Source organism: Astatotilapia calliptera, chromosome 3 (assembly GCF_964374335.1).
Source record: "Astatotilapia calliptera chromosome 3, fAstCal68.1, whole genome shotgun sequence".
NCBI lineage: Eukaryota > Metazoa > Chordata > Actinopteri > Cichliformes > Cichlidae > Astatotilapia > Astatotilapia calliptera.
Genome location: NC_137424.1, coordinates 42,751,523 through 42,770,588, shown reverse-complemented (window position 1 = coordinate 42,770,588; position 19,066 = coordinate 42,751,523). Strand labels below are relative to the sequence as shown.

Below are 19,066 nucleotides of genomic sequence, written 5' to 3'. Positions count from 1 at the left end.
TGTCCACCGGTTCAAGGTGAACTCAAGCTGTTTTGGTGAAACATGGCTGCCCAGCTTCTTATTACGACTTTTAAAATGCTCGATAGTGCAATTATCTGCTGAAGCTTAACCTCAGTGTCAGAATGGGGAAAAAATTTGATTTAAGTGACTTTGAGTGCCAGACGGGCTGAAAAATGCTGATCTACTGCGACAGATCACAACCCTTTGTAGGGTTTACAGTGAAACAGTCTGAAAAAGAGAAAATATCCAGACGCAAGAAAATGTCTTGCTGATGTCAAAGGTCAGATTAGAATGTCCAGACTGTTTTCAGATGATAGGAAGGCAACAGTTACTCAAATAACCACTCGTTACAACCAAGTCTCTGAATGCCCAACATATCGAGCACTGAAGCAGATGGGCTGCAGCAGCAGAGGACCTCAATGGGTGACACTCATGCCAGCTAACATGATGTTGAGGCTACGCATGGACAACAAAACTTGACAACAGATGATTGTACTGATGAGTCTCAATTTGCTTCAACTGCTACAGTGGTAGGGATTAGGAGTACACAAGAGGAAAGCATTGACCCATCCTGCTTTGTATCAGCGTTTGTCCTGCTGCTGGTGATGTAATGGTGTGTGATATTTTCTTGGCATGCTTTAGGCCATTTAGACACCTGAGCTTCATTTGTATGGCACAGGCTACCTGATTATTGTTGCTGACAACAATAGCGTGTCATGTCACACAGCTCAAATCATCTTAAACATGACAATGAGTTCACTTTACTGAAATGGCCTCCACAGTCACCCCATCTCAAACTAATAGAGCACCTTTGGGATGGAACAGAAGATGCACATCATGCGTGATGTCAGTATGAAGCAAAATCTCTTAGGAATGCTTCCTGCGCCTTGTTCAATCCGTACTATGATGAATTAAGGTCGATCTTACTCTTAAAAGGCAAAAAGATGTCCGACCTTGTACCACACGGTATAACTATGAAGTGAGTAAGCCAGTGAGTGTAAATCACTTCAAAAATGAAGATTCAGGATTATTTTAAATTAAGTTATTAAATGACAAAACTTTATAGACCTGCAGAGAACTAAAAGAAATGATGATTTATCATGATCGATTATTATTATTATTATTATTATTAGGACAGGATGATTACGGTTTTCGCATTCTTTGCATTTCGCATTCTTTGAGGTAAAAACACAGACTGGGCCTGTTCAGCAGGTTGTTTTACGTTGCATAACACGTCGTCATGTGTTACCACTGTCAATTACATACCCCGTGGTGACGTTTGGCCGCAGTGTGCAGGCTGCCGGGCCCATGCAGGGACATGGTGGGAGCGTCACTGTTAAAATAGCTTATCCAATGAGAGCAGCCCACGTTTCCGGGCGAACACGGATGTGCACCTCGCGGACCAACCATGGAAAAGTAGAGCAGATAGGGCGGGGACGGCTCTGGCAGAGGGGCAAGGTTTCGTTTACAAAGTGTAAGGACGGTCAGCTGTTCGGCTTCAGCAACAGACTAGTCGTTTTAACTTTAAAACGAGTCTAGAAAATAATTAATTCAGGCGGGGTAGTGAATTTAAGCTGCTAGTTCTTTTGTGAGGGGAGGAACCTTTCAGCGATACGACTCATTTCTACACGGAATACTGTCCGATTGGGACCGTAAATACACCGTCGTAGCTGTTCTGTAGAGAGGGGAGACCCATGAGGGTGTAATAAATAACAGGCAGATTTCAATGAAACAGACAGGCGCTTTCAGTCGAAGCGGACGCAGAGCTGTGAAGTTGGCTGGTTCCGGTGTTAAAGCGTGAATCCGGGAAGAGATGGAGCCGTGTCGGCGGGCCGGACTCAGCGGGGTCCTGTGCTCCCTGTCACTGCTGTGTGTCATCCTGGACATCCAGCTGGACGGTAAGACCCACTTCACGTTAAAAGAAAACAAAAAACAGCCTGCTTACTCACTTGTTTGTCGTCTTTAGTGCTAAAAATTCATCAAGCCGGCTTAATTACTGACCCCGAAACTGCTCTTAAAATACTAATACAAAAAAGTAATTACTATATCGTTGCTCTGATTTAAAGATACCGGCTATTAATCTGTAAAAGTTAAACATGAAGGCTTTAAAAGATGTTTCCAAGGGCAGCATCCTTACAACCAGGGGCGTAGTGAGGACTTACAGTCCCAGCACCACCTGCTTTTACCTGTGTCAGGCCTCTGCCCTTAGTAATATTTATAGTTCAGTTACATTTATATGTTATTTTAAAAACACTGATTGTATAAGGTTTCGTCTTGCAGTAATACTCCACTTTCACTTTTCATTACATCGGTTTTCTTTAGTTTCACCCCTCCCTCGTTCCGCGCCAGCGCTAAATTACTTTCAGCTCTACACTTAACTGCGTACTTTACTACTAAAGGTGAGGTTTAATACACAGTAATTGTACTGTATTTAAGTATTTCTCTACCTTCTGCTTCTATTCCACTATATTTTGGATGCAGATGGAGATTTTAAGACTTTAGTCGCTTATTCATTTGAAGATTAACTGCATTATTATAGATCAATGCCTATAAGCAATGTAGAAGGATGTAAAACAGTCCTCAACTGCAATGATCCACTAATATAATGTGTATGATTCTGAAAAGTGCCATTCTGTGTAATGAGTACTTTCACTTTAGGTAGTTAAAATATATTTTGATAATGTGACTTGTGCAATATTTAGCATAAAAGTGCATAAGAGGTGAATAAGGGAGAGGGAGTGGGTGAAGATGAGTGAAAAAGGAAAGCGGTGAAAGAGATGGTTTAGAAGATAGTAGGGAGACCTGCTGAGATGATCGCTCTGGTATAAAGACAGGAGACTGAGGTGAAGATGTTAAGAGTTTCATGGGAGGATGGAAAAGAGTGGAAATGAGTACATCAGAGGGAAAGGTCAGGCTGAGCAGTTCGGAGACAAGTTGGGTTGTTGGTCGGATGCCGTAGCTCGATTGTGCGTTTTGAATCTTTTTCTGAGCTTGTGCAGCCTCTGTCATCAGAAGAGAGGTGCAAGTGTGAACAAAAGACAAACACACAAAGAACACTGGGCTACACTGTGGTTTCCTTCTATAAAGTTGTCCCTCTTCAGTGTTTCCAGCGAGGCTCACACCCAGTTTTATGTTACAGGCGTCTTTGGGGAAACTCAGGCTGAGATTGAGCACCACTTGGAGATGGGCCGCAAACTTTTGGCAGCTGGTCAGCTGGCTGAAGCCCTGTCCCACTACCACTCTGCTGTGGGTAAGGTTACACACACAGACACGTTCTTGCCACTGGCTGACATTTTCAGTCTACACAGTCGGTGCTTGTCTGTACAGTCGAGAAAGGTGTGTTATTATGCGGTAAAAGAGTTTAGAGGTTCAAAGCTTGTGTTTGTTGCTTTTGTTAAAATAAAAATGAATAAATTGTGATGATGCATTTTCCAGAGGGTGACTCTAAGAATTACCTGACCTTCTACAAGCGAGCTGCAGTGTTTCTGGCCATGGGAAAGTCCAAATCTGCCCTGCCAGATCTGACCAAGGCTATCCAACTCAAGCCCGATTTCTTGGCTGTAGGTCACTCGCTAGCCTTTCTTAATGTCTTCTATCATATTCCATTTCTTCTGCCCTCTTCAGAGTCTTCGTCATCCTATCTTTTCATCTGTTTGTATTTTTCAGGCCCGCTTGCAGAGAGGGAACATCCTGTTGAAGCAGGGCAGCACGCAGGAGGCACGGGAGGACTTTGAGGCAGTGGTAGGTTTTATAACGTGCTGCTTTTGCAGTCCTAAATCACTCTCCCACGTATGTTTGCCACAATAATATGTACCTGCTGTTCCAGCTGCAGCGGTCCTCAGACAACGAGGAAGCTCAGAACCAGCTGATGAAGGCGAACGAGCTGGAGGAGCTGCAGGAGGAGGCCCAGGCCGCGTACCACCAAGGGGACTACAGCACAACGATCACTGTGCTGGAGAGAGTTATAGAGGTAGGGGTCTTGTTGGTTAATTTTATTTTTCATTTACAATCTTACCAATACCAGCTGCTTCAAAGTGTGATTTCAAATCTGATTTTAATGCCTCAGCATTTTAGTTATTAAAGGAATCACTATGATCTTTGAGCTGATTGCTCATTTATAAAAAGTTTCCGTCTTCCTCTAGATCTCTCCTTGGGATCCGGAGTCTCGGGAGCTCCGCGCAGAGTGCTACATCCGGATGGGAGATCCACAGAAAGCCATCCAGGATCTCACGCCAACGACGCGGCTTCGCAACGACAACCGCGCCGCCTTTCTGAAGCTCGGCAAGCTGCACTACAGCCTCGGCGACCACCACGAGTCACTCAAGTGAGCGTCGTTCCTGGAATAAACAAATAGGTCTGGCTTGCTCAGCCACGCAAATGAAGTCTCACTTTTTCCATCTATTCACACGCAGCAACGTCAGAGAGTGTCTGAAACTCGACCAGGACGACAAGGAGTGCTTCAGCCACTACAAGCAGGTGAAGAAGCTCAGCAAGCAGCTGGACTCGGCCGAAGAGCTGATTGAGGAGGGCAGGTGGGTATTTCTGTTGGGCTGAGGCACTTCGCTTCCACCTGCATGCAAATGAGAGTTTCAGAGGGCAGCTATAGTCTCAGCCTCTGAAAGTGTAACCTATACAAATGAGGGCAGAATTATTAGCACAGCTATGAAAATTTTCCCTTTGCTTTTAACAGAGCAAGGGATTTTCAACACAGCATTTTCTTTAGAAAGCATAAATTATAAATATTTTCACACAGTAACAGAATAATTTCATAAAAGAAGAAAAAATACCAGAGTCAGTGTTATTAGCCCCCTAAAAAAACCACAAACCACTGCTGTGCAATGATTTGCTGTAACTTGTAATGCTCAGCTTGTAAGTTAAAGTTAAAACTGAGGGTTATCGTCCAACTTGCACACAGCAAAAAACTTCAGCAAGAGTTTGAGCTGTCAATGAGAAGACAGCTGGTCAAAGACAAAAGAAGACAGTTTAGACTTGAGAAAAAGAATGGCCGATGCTCACGTTGCAGGAGGCGATATGCAAACATATCACAGCGTTTTCCAAGTGTTAAAAACTGGAGCGAGAAGCATCATTGCAAAATTCAAAGAGAGCCACACAGTGCAGAACAAGCCTGGAAGAGAAAGGAAACTAAGAAGACCCCAGAACAACATGACAACGACCTAAAACTCAGGGTTAAGAACAAGCTCCAGAAGACTAGAGTGAATGTCCCTGACTGGCCTGGGCAAAAGCCCTGACTTAAAAAATCTGGAGGCGCTGGAGATTCATCAAAGAAAAGTGAGTTGTGATTCCTCAGGACACGCGTGAGAGCCTTATTGAGAACTAGAAGAAACAGTTGCAGGCTGTTAACCAGCAAAGAGAACACAAAACCGAGTATTAGCAGCAGGGGGGCTAATAATGTCGATGCAGGTAGTTTTTATGACATATTTGTGTTTCTGTGCCCAAAGTAAAATAATGTAAGCATCCAAAATAAAACAAGCATGTTTGGAAATGCTGTGTTTGAAAGTCCTGGCTCTCTTTAACGGCACTTATTTTATTTTCATAGGTGGGATAATAACTAACTCGTCTGTACATTTGCAGCTTGTAAACTGTGAACTGCTTCAGTGCCACAGCATGTTAAGTGCTTTGACCTTTAACTGTGTTTCTCTCTCCCCATTAGGCATCAAGAAGCCATAGAAAAGTATGAATCAGTAATGCAGACGGAGCCTAATGTCCCGTACTACACCAACCTGGCCAAAGAGAGGATCTGCTTCTGTCTTGTGAAGGTGGGAGAGTGACGGCAGCTTTTCTCACGAAGCGATGCTCATTTTTCTCCTCTCACATCCCCCAGAAGATGTGGAACCTCTAAATAAATCATCATTTCCTTGCAAACGCACTGTCCTAGTTCTCAATAGAGTTCAGTCTTAGTTTGTAATCATTCACCTTTTGCTTCATATCATTTCCAGATTAAATCAGCGACCGAGGCGATAGACGTGTGTTCGGAGGCCCACCAGAGAGACCCCCGCAACGCCAACGTCCTCAGAGACAGAGCAGAGGCCTATATCCTCAACCAGGACTACGAGAAAGGTGACACAGTCTTCTCAATGAATGCAACTCAACTCATCCCATGCTTATGTCCTGTTATGATGTCATGAGCCTATCGTAACCATAGACACAGCTTCCATCTCAGAACTGCACACGCAGTATCAGAAGATTTTTATTGATAATTGATGATTAAAGTAAAACAATATTACATAATTAGCCTCAGATATGTGGTACAAATAATATATAGGAGTAATCTGTAAATCCCTTGTGTGTCATGCAGCTGTGGAGGACTACCAGGAGGCGAGAGAGTTCGACGGCGACAGCAACGATATCAAAGAGGGGCTGGACCGAGCCCAGAGGCTGCTCAAGCAGTCTCGTAAGAGGGACTACTATAAAATCCTCGGTGTCAGCAGGTAACCAGTCCAGCCATAAACACTACACGTTTACTTTATTTTTCTGATGCCAAAGTCAACGCCCGTCAATATTATAAGAGGGCCCGCTAACGCTCAGAAACTTCCTCAGGAGTGCCAACAAGCAGGAGATCACCAAGGCGTACAGGAAGCTGGCACAGCAGTGGCACCCCGACAACTTCCAGTCTGAGGCCGAGAAGAAAGAAGCAGAAAAGAAGTTTATCGACATCGCATCGGCCAAAGAGGTCCTTACTGATCCAGGTCAGCAGCCAGCCTTGTTATTTAGTCTTTACAGCCACATTTCCACACCACCAATATCTGATTTTAAAGAATTTCCAGGATTTTAGACATACTTTACTCATCCCAGAGGGAAAGTCACAAATTCCAACAGTCTCCATAAACATCCATCTATTCATTTTCTTCCACTTATAGACTTGAAAAGTCTCCGAAAACTCCAATAGCAATGCATGGTGAGCAGCATGTATTACAGTCCAGAACACAAGCATTAAAATTAGTTGGGCTCATTTAGAAAGTTTGGCTTTCTCAGAAATGAAGTTAAGCTGAGCTATGAGAACATTCATGTGAAAGAAACGAGCGGCTTCGTTCTTCTTTTCACAAAACAGACCAAAAAATGTTGCTCAGCAGACGTTAAAACTGCAGCTCTGCAGTCAAAGAACAAACATTTACTGACTGTCAGGTTTTGTCTGATGAATAGACTGATGTCATTTTGGTATTGTGACAGTAGGGGGCAGCACAGTGGCACCTAAGTTCAAGTTCACCATCATCACAGGTCCTGTAAAAAATTGAATAGAATTGTAAAAGCAGAAGAAAATGGATGTTTGTCAAACCAAGTCCAAACTAGTTGATGTTGATCGTTTACTAAAATGTTAACGATCCTGTTCTCTATTACTTTTTTTTTTCCTAGAAATGAGACAGAAGTTTGATGCGGGCGAGGATCCGCTGGACCCAGAAAGCCAGCAAGGAGGCGGCGGAGGTCAGCAGGGCTGGCCTTTTCACTTCAACCCCTTTGAATCTGGCGGCAGCTTCCACTTCAAGTTCCAGTACAACTAGAGAGCAGGACTTGACGAACACACGGGCGGGGAAGGGGGGTAGTGTCGTTTTAGGTGGATTGGATACTTTGGAAAAAACCTTCGGGGGATTTTGGAGGACGAGTCTTCCTCAAAAGCTCTGCGTCAGCCTGGACGCAGGTTTTCGCAAACTTTTTTTTTGTTATTTTGGACTTTTTACCACAAAATCAAAGGACCTACCTGTGGTTACTCATAAATTACGTTGTGCTTGAAGAAAATGAAGTCTACAGACGAGCTCCGTAGGAAATGTGTGACGGCTGGAAGCAGTGTCCGCTCTTATTCTTTCTTTGTGCCATTCTTTGAAGCGCTACTCGGCGCCTCCTTTTTATTTTTAGTGCCGTGACTCTTTGCTTGGAAATCTGTACGTCTGTCCGTTTGCTTGCAGTATTCTTTAAAGGTCTACTGATTTCAGTCTCTATTTTTTACCACGTCGAGACGTCTCTACACTAGAGAAGCAGGATTTTTATATTTATCATTAGACCTGTGGCTGTTGAGCTATATTTATGGTGAAACTCGAGCACCGCTACAGGAAACCTGTAGGTGTAAGAATTTCAATATCCTATGGATCTGAAGTCAGCGTAGGTGCTCTGTGATGTATACGTGTATATTTTTAAATTTAAATCAGCGCCTCCTGATAGCTAATTGGAATAATTCTGTGTGAATTTTGGTTTGGAGATGTTCATTTATATCCAGGGGCAGACATTATGGATGTAAGTGCACAAAATAAGTGGAAAAACAGCCGCAAATGACTGCATTGACATTTAGAGTATTTCTGTTCCTCCCCTCCTCCTTTCAAGGAAACGTTTCGAAAGCTTGCACTTTTACTTTGTTTGAAAAGGCCACTTCACTCCTGAAATGTTACTGTAGGCCTTTGAAAAGCCTTCCACACACTCCCGTGTGTCTTCAGTGGCTATCCGAGAACCTCATTTATAAATAGGTGTTACTGAAGCGTGTCTGAGCTGCTGCTTTATTTTTCCCGAGGTACACCATATCTACTTCACGAGCAGCATGTTTGGATAATATTTATCCAATGGGTCGCACTGACACATACGAACTTCATACAGTTTATAAATGAGGTTCTTGCAGCCACACGGGCCACACAGGTGAACCGAGATGATGTTTTTAAAGACTTTATTTTTTAGCACAAATTAAGTTATTTTGTCTTTAATAACTTGAGGACACACTGACTGTAACCAGCTTCTACTGCTTGATTGTGTGAACAAAATGTGACAGGCTCTCTTTGTATTTAACTCTGAGTGGGACGGTTTTGTTTCTGGGTTTCTTTTGTTGGAGGCTTTTTTTTTCCTGTTGCCAAACTGAGTCAGCTGACAAGCTCAAGTGTATTAAAATATTGAAACAAACGCATTTTTGCTCATTTTGTTTTGCTGTGTTTTAAAGCGAGGCGAGGACGGCAACACAAAGTGTCAAATAGGGCGATTTATTTTAAAACACACTGTAATAAAGACGGGCACTGCAGACACTGAGACACATACAAGTAAGCTCTCGTTTACTCACACCTCATGCACGCCCACACCATTTCTGCACTCGCTGCATTGTGCAGCAGTTGACGCAAACGCACTCTTTCATCAGTCGCCGAGGGACTGACTGAATCCACGACATCGACACAGAAGGTCTGCGTCCAAAGAGTCCGAGAGACTGACGTCGTCCGTTCTCCTGGGATCGACCACGGCCTAGAGTCTGGCTCGGCAGGACTCAGTCACATGAATGCTGTCCAAACAGACGGAGCTCCGTCAGTGGTTAGCTCCGAATCCCTGTGTGTCGTCCAGGCTGTCTGCCTCCACCTCGATGGACACCACGTGGTGGCCGGGAATCATGGCCAGGCCCAGGACTCTGGGTTCGCTCTGGGAGAATGTGTCTGAAAAGAAAACGAGACAACAGGTCAGACTACACTTACTGTGTGATACCTTATTAAGCACACCTGCACGTTAATGTAAATACCAAGTCGGCCAATCACATGGCAGCAAATCAGTGCATTTAGACATGTAGTTATGTAAACATCAGAATGAGGAAGAAAGGTGATTTAAGGGGCTCTACTAGTCTGAATATTTCTGAAATTTTCCCACACGACCATCTGTGTGGTTCATAGAGAAATTTCTGAAAAAGTGAAAATATCCAAGCTGATAGGAAGGCAACAATAACTCATTACAAGCAACGTACGCAGAAGAGCACCTTTGAATGAACAGCACATACAGAAAGAACAGCAGGGCTTTGCCCAATAACAACAAAAGAAACATTAAAGCAGGACGTTGTCTGGTCTGATGAGTCTCAATTTATACTGTGACATTCAGACGTTTGTTTAAAGAGCTACCCCGCAATGTACCACTGGCTACCAACATAGCATAGTCTAAATACCTGCAGCCTAACTGGGGTATTTGACTATGCCCACCCCTTTATAACCCCAGTCTAACCATCATGCCATGAAGCTCAGATTATCTCAAACTGGTTTCTTGAACATGAGAATGAACTCATTGTACTCGAATGGCCTCCACAGTAACCACATCTCCTCCAACAGAGCATGTTGAATGACAAAAGCATCGTGTATGAGTTTCCCACAGCTGCTGGTTCTGATCAGTATTATTTTTAGCTTTATTGATAACCTTTAAGATGGTTTGGCATTGAGTAAAGTCACAGTTTGATAGCACACCTGTGTGTTTAAATCTTTCCTGGAAAGACACTTCAAAGATGCTTTGATAATACAACACCATAAAAAGTGCGAGGTGTGAAAAAGAGCAGAACAGCCTTTTTATACGGAGTCTAAGGCATCAGTGGACGCTGTGCTCAGGTCGCCTCTGCGTACCTGTGGATTTAAGGAATTCCTGAGCTGAGCCGAGGATGACGTTGCAGTCCCGGTCAGTGCAGAGGAAAAGGCCCACCAGAGTCCGTCCGTCTGTCATGCGGATCCTCATGTTCTTGTTCAGGAGCCCCTCCAGCTTCTGCCGTGCCTGAGATGATGAGGACACTTCAGACTGCTCCTGGGTGAGGACAATAAGGGAAAGTGAGCAAAATAAAACCTAAGCTGAGGGCTAAATTATTATTTAACAGACTACTTGGCACATTATTAATCCATTATTATATATTTTTTGAAAGAAGCCCTGTTTAGACACATGTAATGACCGCTGTGAAATTTTAGCTTCATATATCAAACACTTCTTAGTATACATTTTTCTCCATTGACCCACTTTCATAATGTTTTTTGACCCCAAATTTTGAAATCCGACAGTGTTTGAATGTGAATATCTCAAAAACTATTAAAGAAAAATGTGTGAAATTTGCACTGGTGTTTCGTACCATGAAAGGGAATCGGGATCTTTTTTGGGACACATAAACCAAAAAAAGGATTAGCTAGATAAAATGTGAGAAAATAAATTCCATGCACTCCTGTTAAATCTCATATCTCTTAATACATACTGATATCTTTTTTTCCTGGTACAACTTGTCATGTTTGCTAAACACAGAATAAAAGTTGAATGAAAATGACATTTTCTTAATTTCTTTGACCAAGAATTTCATGTTTAAAAGCTTTCTACTTGTTTTATGTTACAGTACTGTGAAATGAATCAATATACCATTTGGAAACTGTCACTACTGCATTTTACAAATTACAGAAAGGAAGGCCTGTGGAAATGTAAGGATTTTATTTTTAATAGTTTTGAGCTATAAAAAGGCCTGAAAGTAGGTGGATGGGACTTAAAACATATATATTGGAAAAAAAATGATATATGAAGCTAACATTTTAAAACAATCACTATATATATCCAAACTCTGGACTATAAAATGTTTAGGTAAATCTGAGACGGTCGAGGAAAAAATAATGATTTGAGACAGAATGACCAAACTTTGCATTTTGGTGAGGAGAACTCAACACATAGTGAATCTCTAGTCTGTCGTTCATATAAACAGTTAAATAAACGCAGGTTACCAGGTCAGATGTACAAGCTAATTTGTTAGCCACCGACTAACGAATTGGCTACAACTGAAGCAATGACAATGTTGAAATACTTTTCAGTTTAACTATTTTTTAATCTCAGTTTTGACATGTTAAACAGCACCAAAAACCCCGAGACAAACTGAAAAATTAAAACGAGAAACACATACGTGAGTCGAAGGGCCGTTTTCCTCAATCATTGTGGCCATAACCTGCACCTCTTCTTCTCCTCCGGCATTTGCTTACGGAGCAATTTCATCGACGGACCAGCGAAACCGGAAACGATCCAGTTTTTTTTTTCTTAAAGGGGAGGTCCGTTAGGATGCTGCTAGAATTTTTTTAAGTTTACATTATTTAAATGATAAATATTAATAATAATAAGTTAACATTTAAGTCTGTAAATTTATTAATTTTAAGAGGAACTACCAGCTGGCACTGATCAAAGACGCCATTAGCCTCGTTTTAGCACTGTTTGCTAAAGCCTTTTAAAAACTCATATACCCATACTTTTCAAAAACGAAAACTATTACGTGTTCAGAGTTTTATTGTCGGGTAAGTCTGGAGAATTTGGAGTGTGGCATTTTAAAGCTCGCCTGTATGTTCCCACCGTCGCCACAGGTGGCCGCTACAGGATCATTTTCCCTTCATTTCCTGACACATCGCTTTTTAAAACACTGATAAAATCACTGAGATTTCTATCTGATTTGTACGCGTTGCTTAACCCACGAGCTTCACTGAAAAGATGACTTGTATAACTTACCAAGTGTTACTTAAAAATCCTTTCTAAAGTACCACATTTAAAACCTGGGGGGAAACTGCTAAAGTCATTACAGTGGTTATGATTGTCGCAAAAATATCATTTTCACTGCACTATTATGGCAACACAATAACAACAAAGTCGCAATATCTGCAGAACAAATAAAAGCAGTCAAGTTAATTTGACTCAAAATAAAAGTAAAGAGAGAGGCTGTCAGCATAACTGCAAATGAAATGAACTGTAACACACACTGTAGAGGAACCAATAAGCAAAAGATCCACGGTGCCAAACATCTAACAGAACCATGAAACCCAATTACTTACAGGAAAAAGAGAACAGAGAAGCTGCGTGAGAGAAGAAGAAACACTATGATAGTAAACCTCTTTTTCTCAAGTGCCAAAAATCTAAATCTAAATGACCGCATAGATTAAATGTTACACACTGGATAAGACAGATGATGTAAAACTGGAATGTTGGCATGTGAATATAAATATCTGGTTTGCACTTTTCTCTCAAAGTAGAGTTTGAAGGAGGGGCTAATAGTTTCTTTTCTATTTAGTTCCTACGTTTTCCTGCGTTTTTTTTTTAATTATTATCGCCGTGAAATATTTTAAAAGACTTTAAAAAGAATTTAGAGTCAAGATTTATGTGAGTCATTCCCGAGAAAGGAAAGATCAAGTTAAGATACAATATCATAAGATCAGACAAACACTGTTCAGCAAACGACCCGGAACAGATGTAACTACTGATGTTTAAAAAAGCATGATTTTGTAGAAGATATACTCTTGTGCAGCAGCATTTCATCATATATTCACTGTATATCGACGCATCTCTATGTGAATGAAATGAATGAAAGTGAAAATAGAGCCTCAGCTAGGTGGTGTGCATAGTTTTTTTTTTAATCTGAACTAAAGTCATAATCCACAGATCTTCTTGTAGTGGCAGTGAGTGCTGGCCTTGCTGCTGACTGTGCTGATGGTATCTTGAATCCTTAGAAGAGGGATGACTGGCATCATAGTCGTAACTAAAGGTTTGTATCCTCTTTATCCTTCAAAACTCCACGCATAGCATGCAAAAGAAGGCTATTTTGTGTTTTTGACCCATCTGCAGAGAAGTGTAGGAGCACCCACATTAAAAAGCTTTTAATATGTGAGGTTAAAGTCATTATCAATGGCATCCCTAACCCTAGTGCTGTGTTTTGGAGAGAACCACATCCTATCCACACACCCATCCATCTAGCTCCTTCTGCTTATCAGATTCAGCGTTGTAGTTGGAGCCCGTCCCAGCTTCTTGGGACACTTAAAATGGCACATTTTAATAGTTTAGGTTAGAATGATAATCACAGATGATGACCTATGCCTCATGAGTTAAAAGTAAACCTGTGAGGATTTACTTTCTTTTACTGTCCAAAGAAGCCTTAACCCTAAACCTCGATGTGTCACACTTTATCTGGTGGATGTGGATGTTGCTGATTATGTCCTTTACAGTCTTGATGTAGTTAGATAGTTCAGGAGTTTTTCATCACCCTCTCCCTCTTATGTCTCTGATAAAACTTTCCCATAAATCATCATCTCTCAATGTAGACGGCCACAACTGGAGCCCATTAACTGGCACAATTAAACCCCAAAAAGCACTGTGTCCCACCTTTACTTTTTATCACTTTATTACCGGTACAAGTGTTTCACTGGTCAGGGAATACGCTGAGCCAAAACTCAACTGATCAGCACTTCTTCTGCTGCTAATTCAATCCCACACCAGCGCCTGCTGGATTGGCCCCCGCTGCACGCCTCTTATTTAAGCATTATCTGCTCCCCGGGTCGCCTCAGTTCAGACAGCTCAGCTCTGAATGGAGCTCAGGAGCCGGTGTCTTCCTCTGTGTGTCACACTGCATAAAATCTGGGTTAGCTGGAGCGCAGCACCCAGGGGAGGCTTTTCTCTCTCATCCTCGACATGTCTCCCTGCCAAACGGACACGGGGAGTGTTGGTAGCGGCGGGCGGGTGGGCGGGGAGGGGGAAGGCGGGTAGTCACAGCAGAGTAGCGCAGTATGTCAGGGCCTACGGCACATGAGAGCCCTGGCTGCTTTCACCCTTTTTTTTCTTTTGCAATAGCATAGTGAGAAACATGCACGGTTATGAGTACAGATACTTCACTCACACACATAGGTAGTGTGGGTTAGGGTATGTAAGCTACACACACACACAGCTTCCACATCACCAGCCTCTCAATCTGGCAACCGCAGACACCTCAGTGGCCAGAGGCTTAGTGGGTGGGTGGATGGGGGGACTCCAGTCACACACACACACACTGTGATACACTTTCCCTGCACTGACACACACAGACATGTCTCCTCTGCCCATGTTGTCTTGCGTTGCGCCGTCTCTCTCTTGGCAGATGTGGCCTTTGGATCAGACACTAATTAAATTCCTCTCCTCTCATTTGTGGGCGCGGGACGAGCTGAGCCGAAGCAGCTCGAGCACCTGTTGCAGCAGCAGCAGAGAGAGGAGGAGGAGGAGGAGCGTGCTCAGCAGGCGAGGCGTAACTGAAATGCTTGTTTACACGATACCCAGTTATTGGTGTGGGAGCCACAGCTGACAGAGTGACAGATAGCATAGACGGAGCGCTGAACTTGGAGACGCGGAGGCTTTATGAGATGTCACAACGGCTAGGCTGCCTGAGTTGTCGGCCGTGTGGTCGGGATGTCTTTCAGCTTCGGACACTTTTATAATTCCACATTTCCCCCCTCCTGCGTTCACTTACAGATCTGTTGGGACAACAGGAGGGTTAGAGAAGGTTGTATCGTGGTGAGGTTCAGGGAGATTTAGGCGTGCTTGCACTGCAACATTTCAGTTATCTTCATATAAAACTTCCTTAGGTTGTTTAACAGTGGATGACATATCTGTGTGTGTGTGTCAATGTGTGTACATGTGGCTTATGGTGTAAACCACAATGTGTGGTCAGTAAGACTGGAAAGGTGGTTCACTGAGGTAACAGTGAGCCTGGATTCACAATGCTTGCATTTCTTTATTTGCATGTGCTCAGCATGCAAACTGAATGGAGTGTAAAAGGCCTTTTGACTTTGGTGTGGCCTGACCCCCCAAGGCCTCCTCAGGTAGCTCAAACCTCAGGCAATACTGGGCGGGTGGCCCTTTAACTGTGGGCTGGTTGAGCAGGTGACCCGTATGCCAAAGGCTGCTGCAGCTGCACAGTCTGAGTCTGCCCCCTGGCCATTTCCTCCACTCTTGCCCTGCCTTGTCTCTGCACTATCCTTTCAAAATAAAGGCTGAAAATACAAAAAGCAAATGTTACTACATATAAAACCCTTCCACGGTGCGTCTTTGGTCCTGTCTTCCTCCCCTCACCCCCAAGTGGTCGCAGCAGATGGCTGCCCCTCCCTGAGCCCGGTTATGGTAGAGGTTTCTTCCTGTTAAAAGGGAGTTTTTCCTTCCCACTCTCACCAAGTGCTTACTCATGGGGGTAGTGTGATTGTTGAGGTTTTTTCTGTATTATTGTAGGGCCTTTACCTCATATAAAGATAAAGACCCTTTACCTTTATATGAGTCTACTGTTGTTGTGATTTAGCACTTTATAAATAAAATTTCACACTCTTCCCTCTAACTCTGAACAAATGTTCACACACTCTAGGGCTGACTACAGTTTGCTGAAGCGAATTAAACAGTAAAGACATGAGCAGCTTATTGGAACACAGGTGCTGAGATATTAAAGGGACCAAGGGTCTACTGCTACTAGATATCGGCTCACTGGGAAACAAGAGATTGCAAGAAATGTGTAATTTGTTCATTATTTATTCAATATCTCTTTTAAATGAAATAGGAATCATGTATTTTAAAACATAATGCGCCTTTTAAAAAGATATTATGTAAATTCTTTTTTAAAACCATATATTTGAATCTTTAGTGAAGTCACAGTTTCCTGCCTGACCCTGATTTTCTATGTGAGGCTTGAATGCGGGAAAAAAAAAAAAAAAAAAGCAAATCAAAATTCCTTTTGTCAAAACAAAAGTGCCCCGAGGGCTGGCCGGGGTCTAGGCATTCCCATGGCCTTACTGCCATCCAGTTGTCACAGCTCGGCGGTAACGAGAGCGCGACTTTACAGCGAGAGCTCGGAAAATCTCTCGTGGCCGTTTTAAACGCCGGTGCGAGAGACGGCGTGCGCACTTGGAGCCGTTTCTCGCGGTGCTTTCTAGAGGTGGAAACGCGGTTTTGCGTACCCCGACCTGTTTCCATCCCCACCACAAGTAGTTAATTTTTTAAGCAATACAATCTGATGTAAGTCTGGGCATGGCTGCGGCAGATTTTCCCAACCCCCCTCTCTCACTCACTCTCTCTCTCTCTCAATCCCTCCCCAGCACTCATACACACGCACACGCTCACACACACACACGTATATATACAAGCGCGTGCCCAACCCTACTGCTGCTGCTCCAAAATAATTTCTTTTTTTTTTTTTTGAAGCACAACGGTGGGGGCTCCGGAGAATATAAGGTGGCCATATTTGATAGATTTGTGTCGGGGTCTGCAATGCAGAAAGCGAGAGTTGTTGCGTGTGATCTGGCAAGTGACAGTGACACCAGGCAAGTCTGTCGGATTCGTGACTGATCCGGACTTGAGGGGCTGGGGAGGGTGAGGGGGATAGAGAAAGAGAGAGCGAGAGAGAGGGGAAAAAAGAGAGGAGGGGAGGTGGGGGGTCAGAGAGAGAAAAGAAACAAACAAGTAACAATGTAACTTACATGCAGTCACACACCCCTTTTTTTTTTTTTGCTCCTTGTAACAATGTGTACGTTTTTGAGGAGGGAGGGGGCGCGCGGAGGGAGAAAGAGAGAAGGAGAGAGAGAGAGAAAGGAGGAGGGGGTGCGTTCTGAAATAATATAGTCAGCCATTTTTTATGTAAGGGGATTTTTTTTTCTTATTGGGGGGGTTGTTAAAAAATAAATATAAGAGGGCGGCCATCTTTGTTGCTCTGCCTTGGTGTAAAATATTCCAAAACGCCCCCCACTTTTTCCTGAGCCGATTTGAATATTAAATAAATATCATATAATCGGACAAGAACGCGCTTTTTCTCCCCCTTTCTTCTTCTTCTCCTTCTTCTTTCTCCCTCCTTCTTTTTTTTTTTTTTTTTTAAATACAAGGACGGATCCAATGACAGGGATATAATGTCCTCTCCTCTCCGGTCCTGTGAGGAAGACGAGGGCATGGTGGTTAATTCCGAGGGAGGAGATTTTGATGAAGAAGACGACGACGGGGACCTGGACGAGAACGCAAGCGACATAAACTCGCCGGCGGCGCCTCGGGAAACTGCAACACCAGCCGCGCCAGGTACAGTAAAAAACGGGAAACTGGCGGACAGGTCGGGAGCGCGCACACGAAATAAGAAATACACACACTCACGCGCGCTTTTTGCTGCTTTTCTTAGAGGCACAAATATAAGATAGAAAAGCGCGTGATGGAAGTGTCCGAAACCCGCAGATCTTCTTTCTTTTAATCCCCCCCCCCCCTCCTCCAACACATCCCATCCAGGTCCACATCGGTACAGTAGAAAGCAGCGAGATCTCGAGTGCGCGCAGACAACAACAACAACAAAAAAGAAAGAAAGAAAGCCTCCTTTAACACTTTTTCCTTCCTCTTAAAAAAAGACAGCCGCACTCAGGCTGCTGTCCTGTTATGGCAGCTATACGTTGCTGTAGGTGCCATATTTGCAGCTGCGAGAGCGCGCTGTGCAAACACAAGTCCAGTTTGCAACAAAAACGCCACAAACTCACACACACAACCTACTGATGTGTTTCTGCTGTGTTTTGCACTTTGTCCTCACTCCACTTCCTCTTTGCGTCTAGCATCCCCAGCAAAAGTTTAAACTGAACTTGGCACCGCTGTTGTGGCTTTGCCTCCCCCCCTCACTTCGTCGCGATCTCACTTCACAGTCGTGAAAAGTTGTTGAAAAGAAAAAAAAATAGTCCCTTGCTTTTTTTTATTGGTGGGGTTCTTGGACGTGCAGGACTTGCAAATTGTTTTTAAAAAGCAGAGGTCTGCGGGGGTAATGAGGTCGCCCTGAAGGACTGGCACACACGCTAGCATGGACTCTCCTCTTGGCCGGAGGCTATGTATAAATCTGATAGCAGTCTGGGGAGACGATGCAGTCACAGAGCCGGGCGAGTGTGTGAAATCGCGACGAGAGGCACAAACTGCCTGGTTGTCTCTGTGATAGGTCAGGACAGGACAGCACTGCCCGCATGCTGCTCGTTTTCTTGTAAAAGGTACCCATACTGCGTTCAGCTCCGGAGGACCTGCTCGGTCGTTACCCGTATTAAACGTCTATTATCGGGCATGTTTGGCGCCTCGGAGCTGGGTGTTAGTGTGTCTGTGTCCCATTCTGATTCTTAACCGCCCCCCTTTCGCAGCAGCAGCAACATACAAATATCGATCGCGTCAGGCGATGATTGACTAAATGACATTCTGGAAGTTTCTGTGGCAGTGAACTTGCACGGGGGGGCAGTGAAAGTGAAGGGTGCAGAGAGTGGAGGCTGGTTAACCACACAGCAACAGTGGAGATCAGATGCACGGCTGAAAGCTGCCGTCGTGGGCTGTACTGTGAGCTCTGGTTTGGATGTGACTGAAGCACAGAGTTAAAAGTCAGCTCGGAGCTCCGAGTGTCAGGACGGCAGCCTGCACAAATCATCCCACTGCGCTCTTTTTTGTACTTAATTAGCTCGAGGGCTCCGTGGACCTGCTGTCACGCAGTGCGAGACAGATAAATTAGTGTCGAGGCCTCCCGGCGGGAGGACCTTAGCCCCATCGCGACCTTGTTTCCAGCAGC

The 19,066-nt window shown here is 43.8% G+C and overlaps 3 protein-coding genes across 6 annotated transcripts in view; 2 read left to right on the top strand and 1 right to left on the bottom strand.

The window, feature by feature from the left end:
* Positions 1–1,432: 1,432 nt before the first annotated feature.
* On the top strand, positions 1,433–8,895 carry dnajc3b (DnaJ (Hsp40) homolog, subfamily C, member 3b). The gene is made up of 12 exons (XM_026162180.2): positions 1,433–1,898; positions 3,140–3,250; positions 3,436–3,560; positions 3,667–3,741; positions 3,827–3,970; positions 4,143–4,324; positions 4,413–4,532; positions 5,672–5,777; positions 5,958–6,078; positions 6,317–6,449; positions 6,559–6,707; positions 7,372–8,895. The coding sequence occupies exons 1-12, from the start codon at positions 1,814–1,816 to the stop codon at positions 7,515–7,517; spliced, it is 1,497 nt and encodes a 498-aa protein (XP_026017965.1). The 5' UTR covers positions 1,433–1,813; the 3' UTR covers positions 7,518–8,895.
* A 61-nt stretch (positions 8,896–8,956) lies between these two features.
* naa38 (N-alpha-acetyltransferase 38, NatC auxiliary subunit) lies at positions 8,957–11,799 on the bottom strand. The gene is made up of 3 exons (XM_026162183.2): positions 11,651–11,799; positions 10,353–10,527; positions 8,957–9,410 (listed from the first exon to the last, which is right to left on the bottom strand). The coding sequence occupies exons 1-3, from the start codon at positions 11,687–11,689 to the stop codon at positions 9,286–9,288; spliced, it is 339 nt and encodes a 112-aa protein (XP_026017968.1). The 5' UTR covers positions 11,690–11,799; the 3' UTR covers positions 8,957–9,285.
* A 4,895-nt stretch (positions 11,800–16,694) lies between these two features.
* chd3 (chromodomain helicase DNA binding protein 3) overlaps positions 16,695–19,066 on the top strand; it is a 54,993-nt gene continuing 52,621 nt past the window's right edge. For 3 of the 4 annotated variants that reach the window (XM_026162179.2, XM_026162178.2, XM_026162177.2), the window contains exon 1: positions 17,078–17,571. In XM_026162179.2, coding sequence (XP_026017964.1) covers positions 17,409–17,571 — 163 coding nt within the window. In that variant the 5' untranslated portion in view covers positions 17,078–17,408. Of the gene's footprint in view, positions 16,830–17,077; positions 17,572–19,066 lie in introns of those variants that run through there. The other variant, XM_026162175.2, reaches the window with a different exon arrangement.

Bases quoted from the DNA above. Each gene is read 5' to 3' on its own strand.
- dnajc3b (XM_026162180.2), top strand. From the start codon at position 1,814: ATGGAGCCGTGTCGGCGGGCCGGACTCAGCGGGGTCCTGTGCTCCCTG. The intron at 3,971-4,142 runs GTAGGGGTCTTG...GTCTTCCTCTAG, and splicing joins TGCTGGAGAGAGTTATAGAG to ATCTCTCCTTGGGATCCGGA. The intron at 6,450-6,558 runs GTAACCAGTCCA...AAACTTCCTCAG, and splicing joins AAAATCCTCGGTGTCAGCAG to GAGTGCCAACAAGCAGGAGA.
- naa38 (XM_026162183.2), bottom strand. From the start codon at position 11,689: ATGGCCACAATGATTGAGGAAAACGGCCCTTCGACTCAC. The intron at 10,528-11,650 runs GTATGTGTTTCT...GTCCTCACCCAG, and splicing joins AAAACGGCCCTTCGACTCAC to GAGCAGTCTGAAGTGTCCTC. The intron at 9,411-10,352 runs GTACGCAGAGGC...TTTTCTTTTCAG, and splicing joins GGAATTCCTTAAATCCACAG to ACACATTCTCCCAGAGCGAA.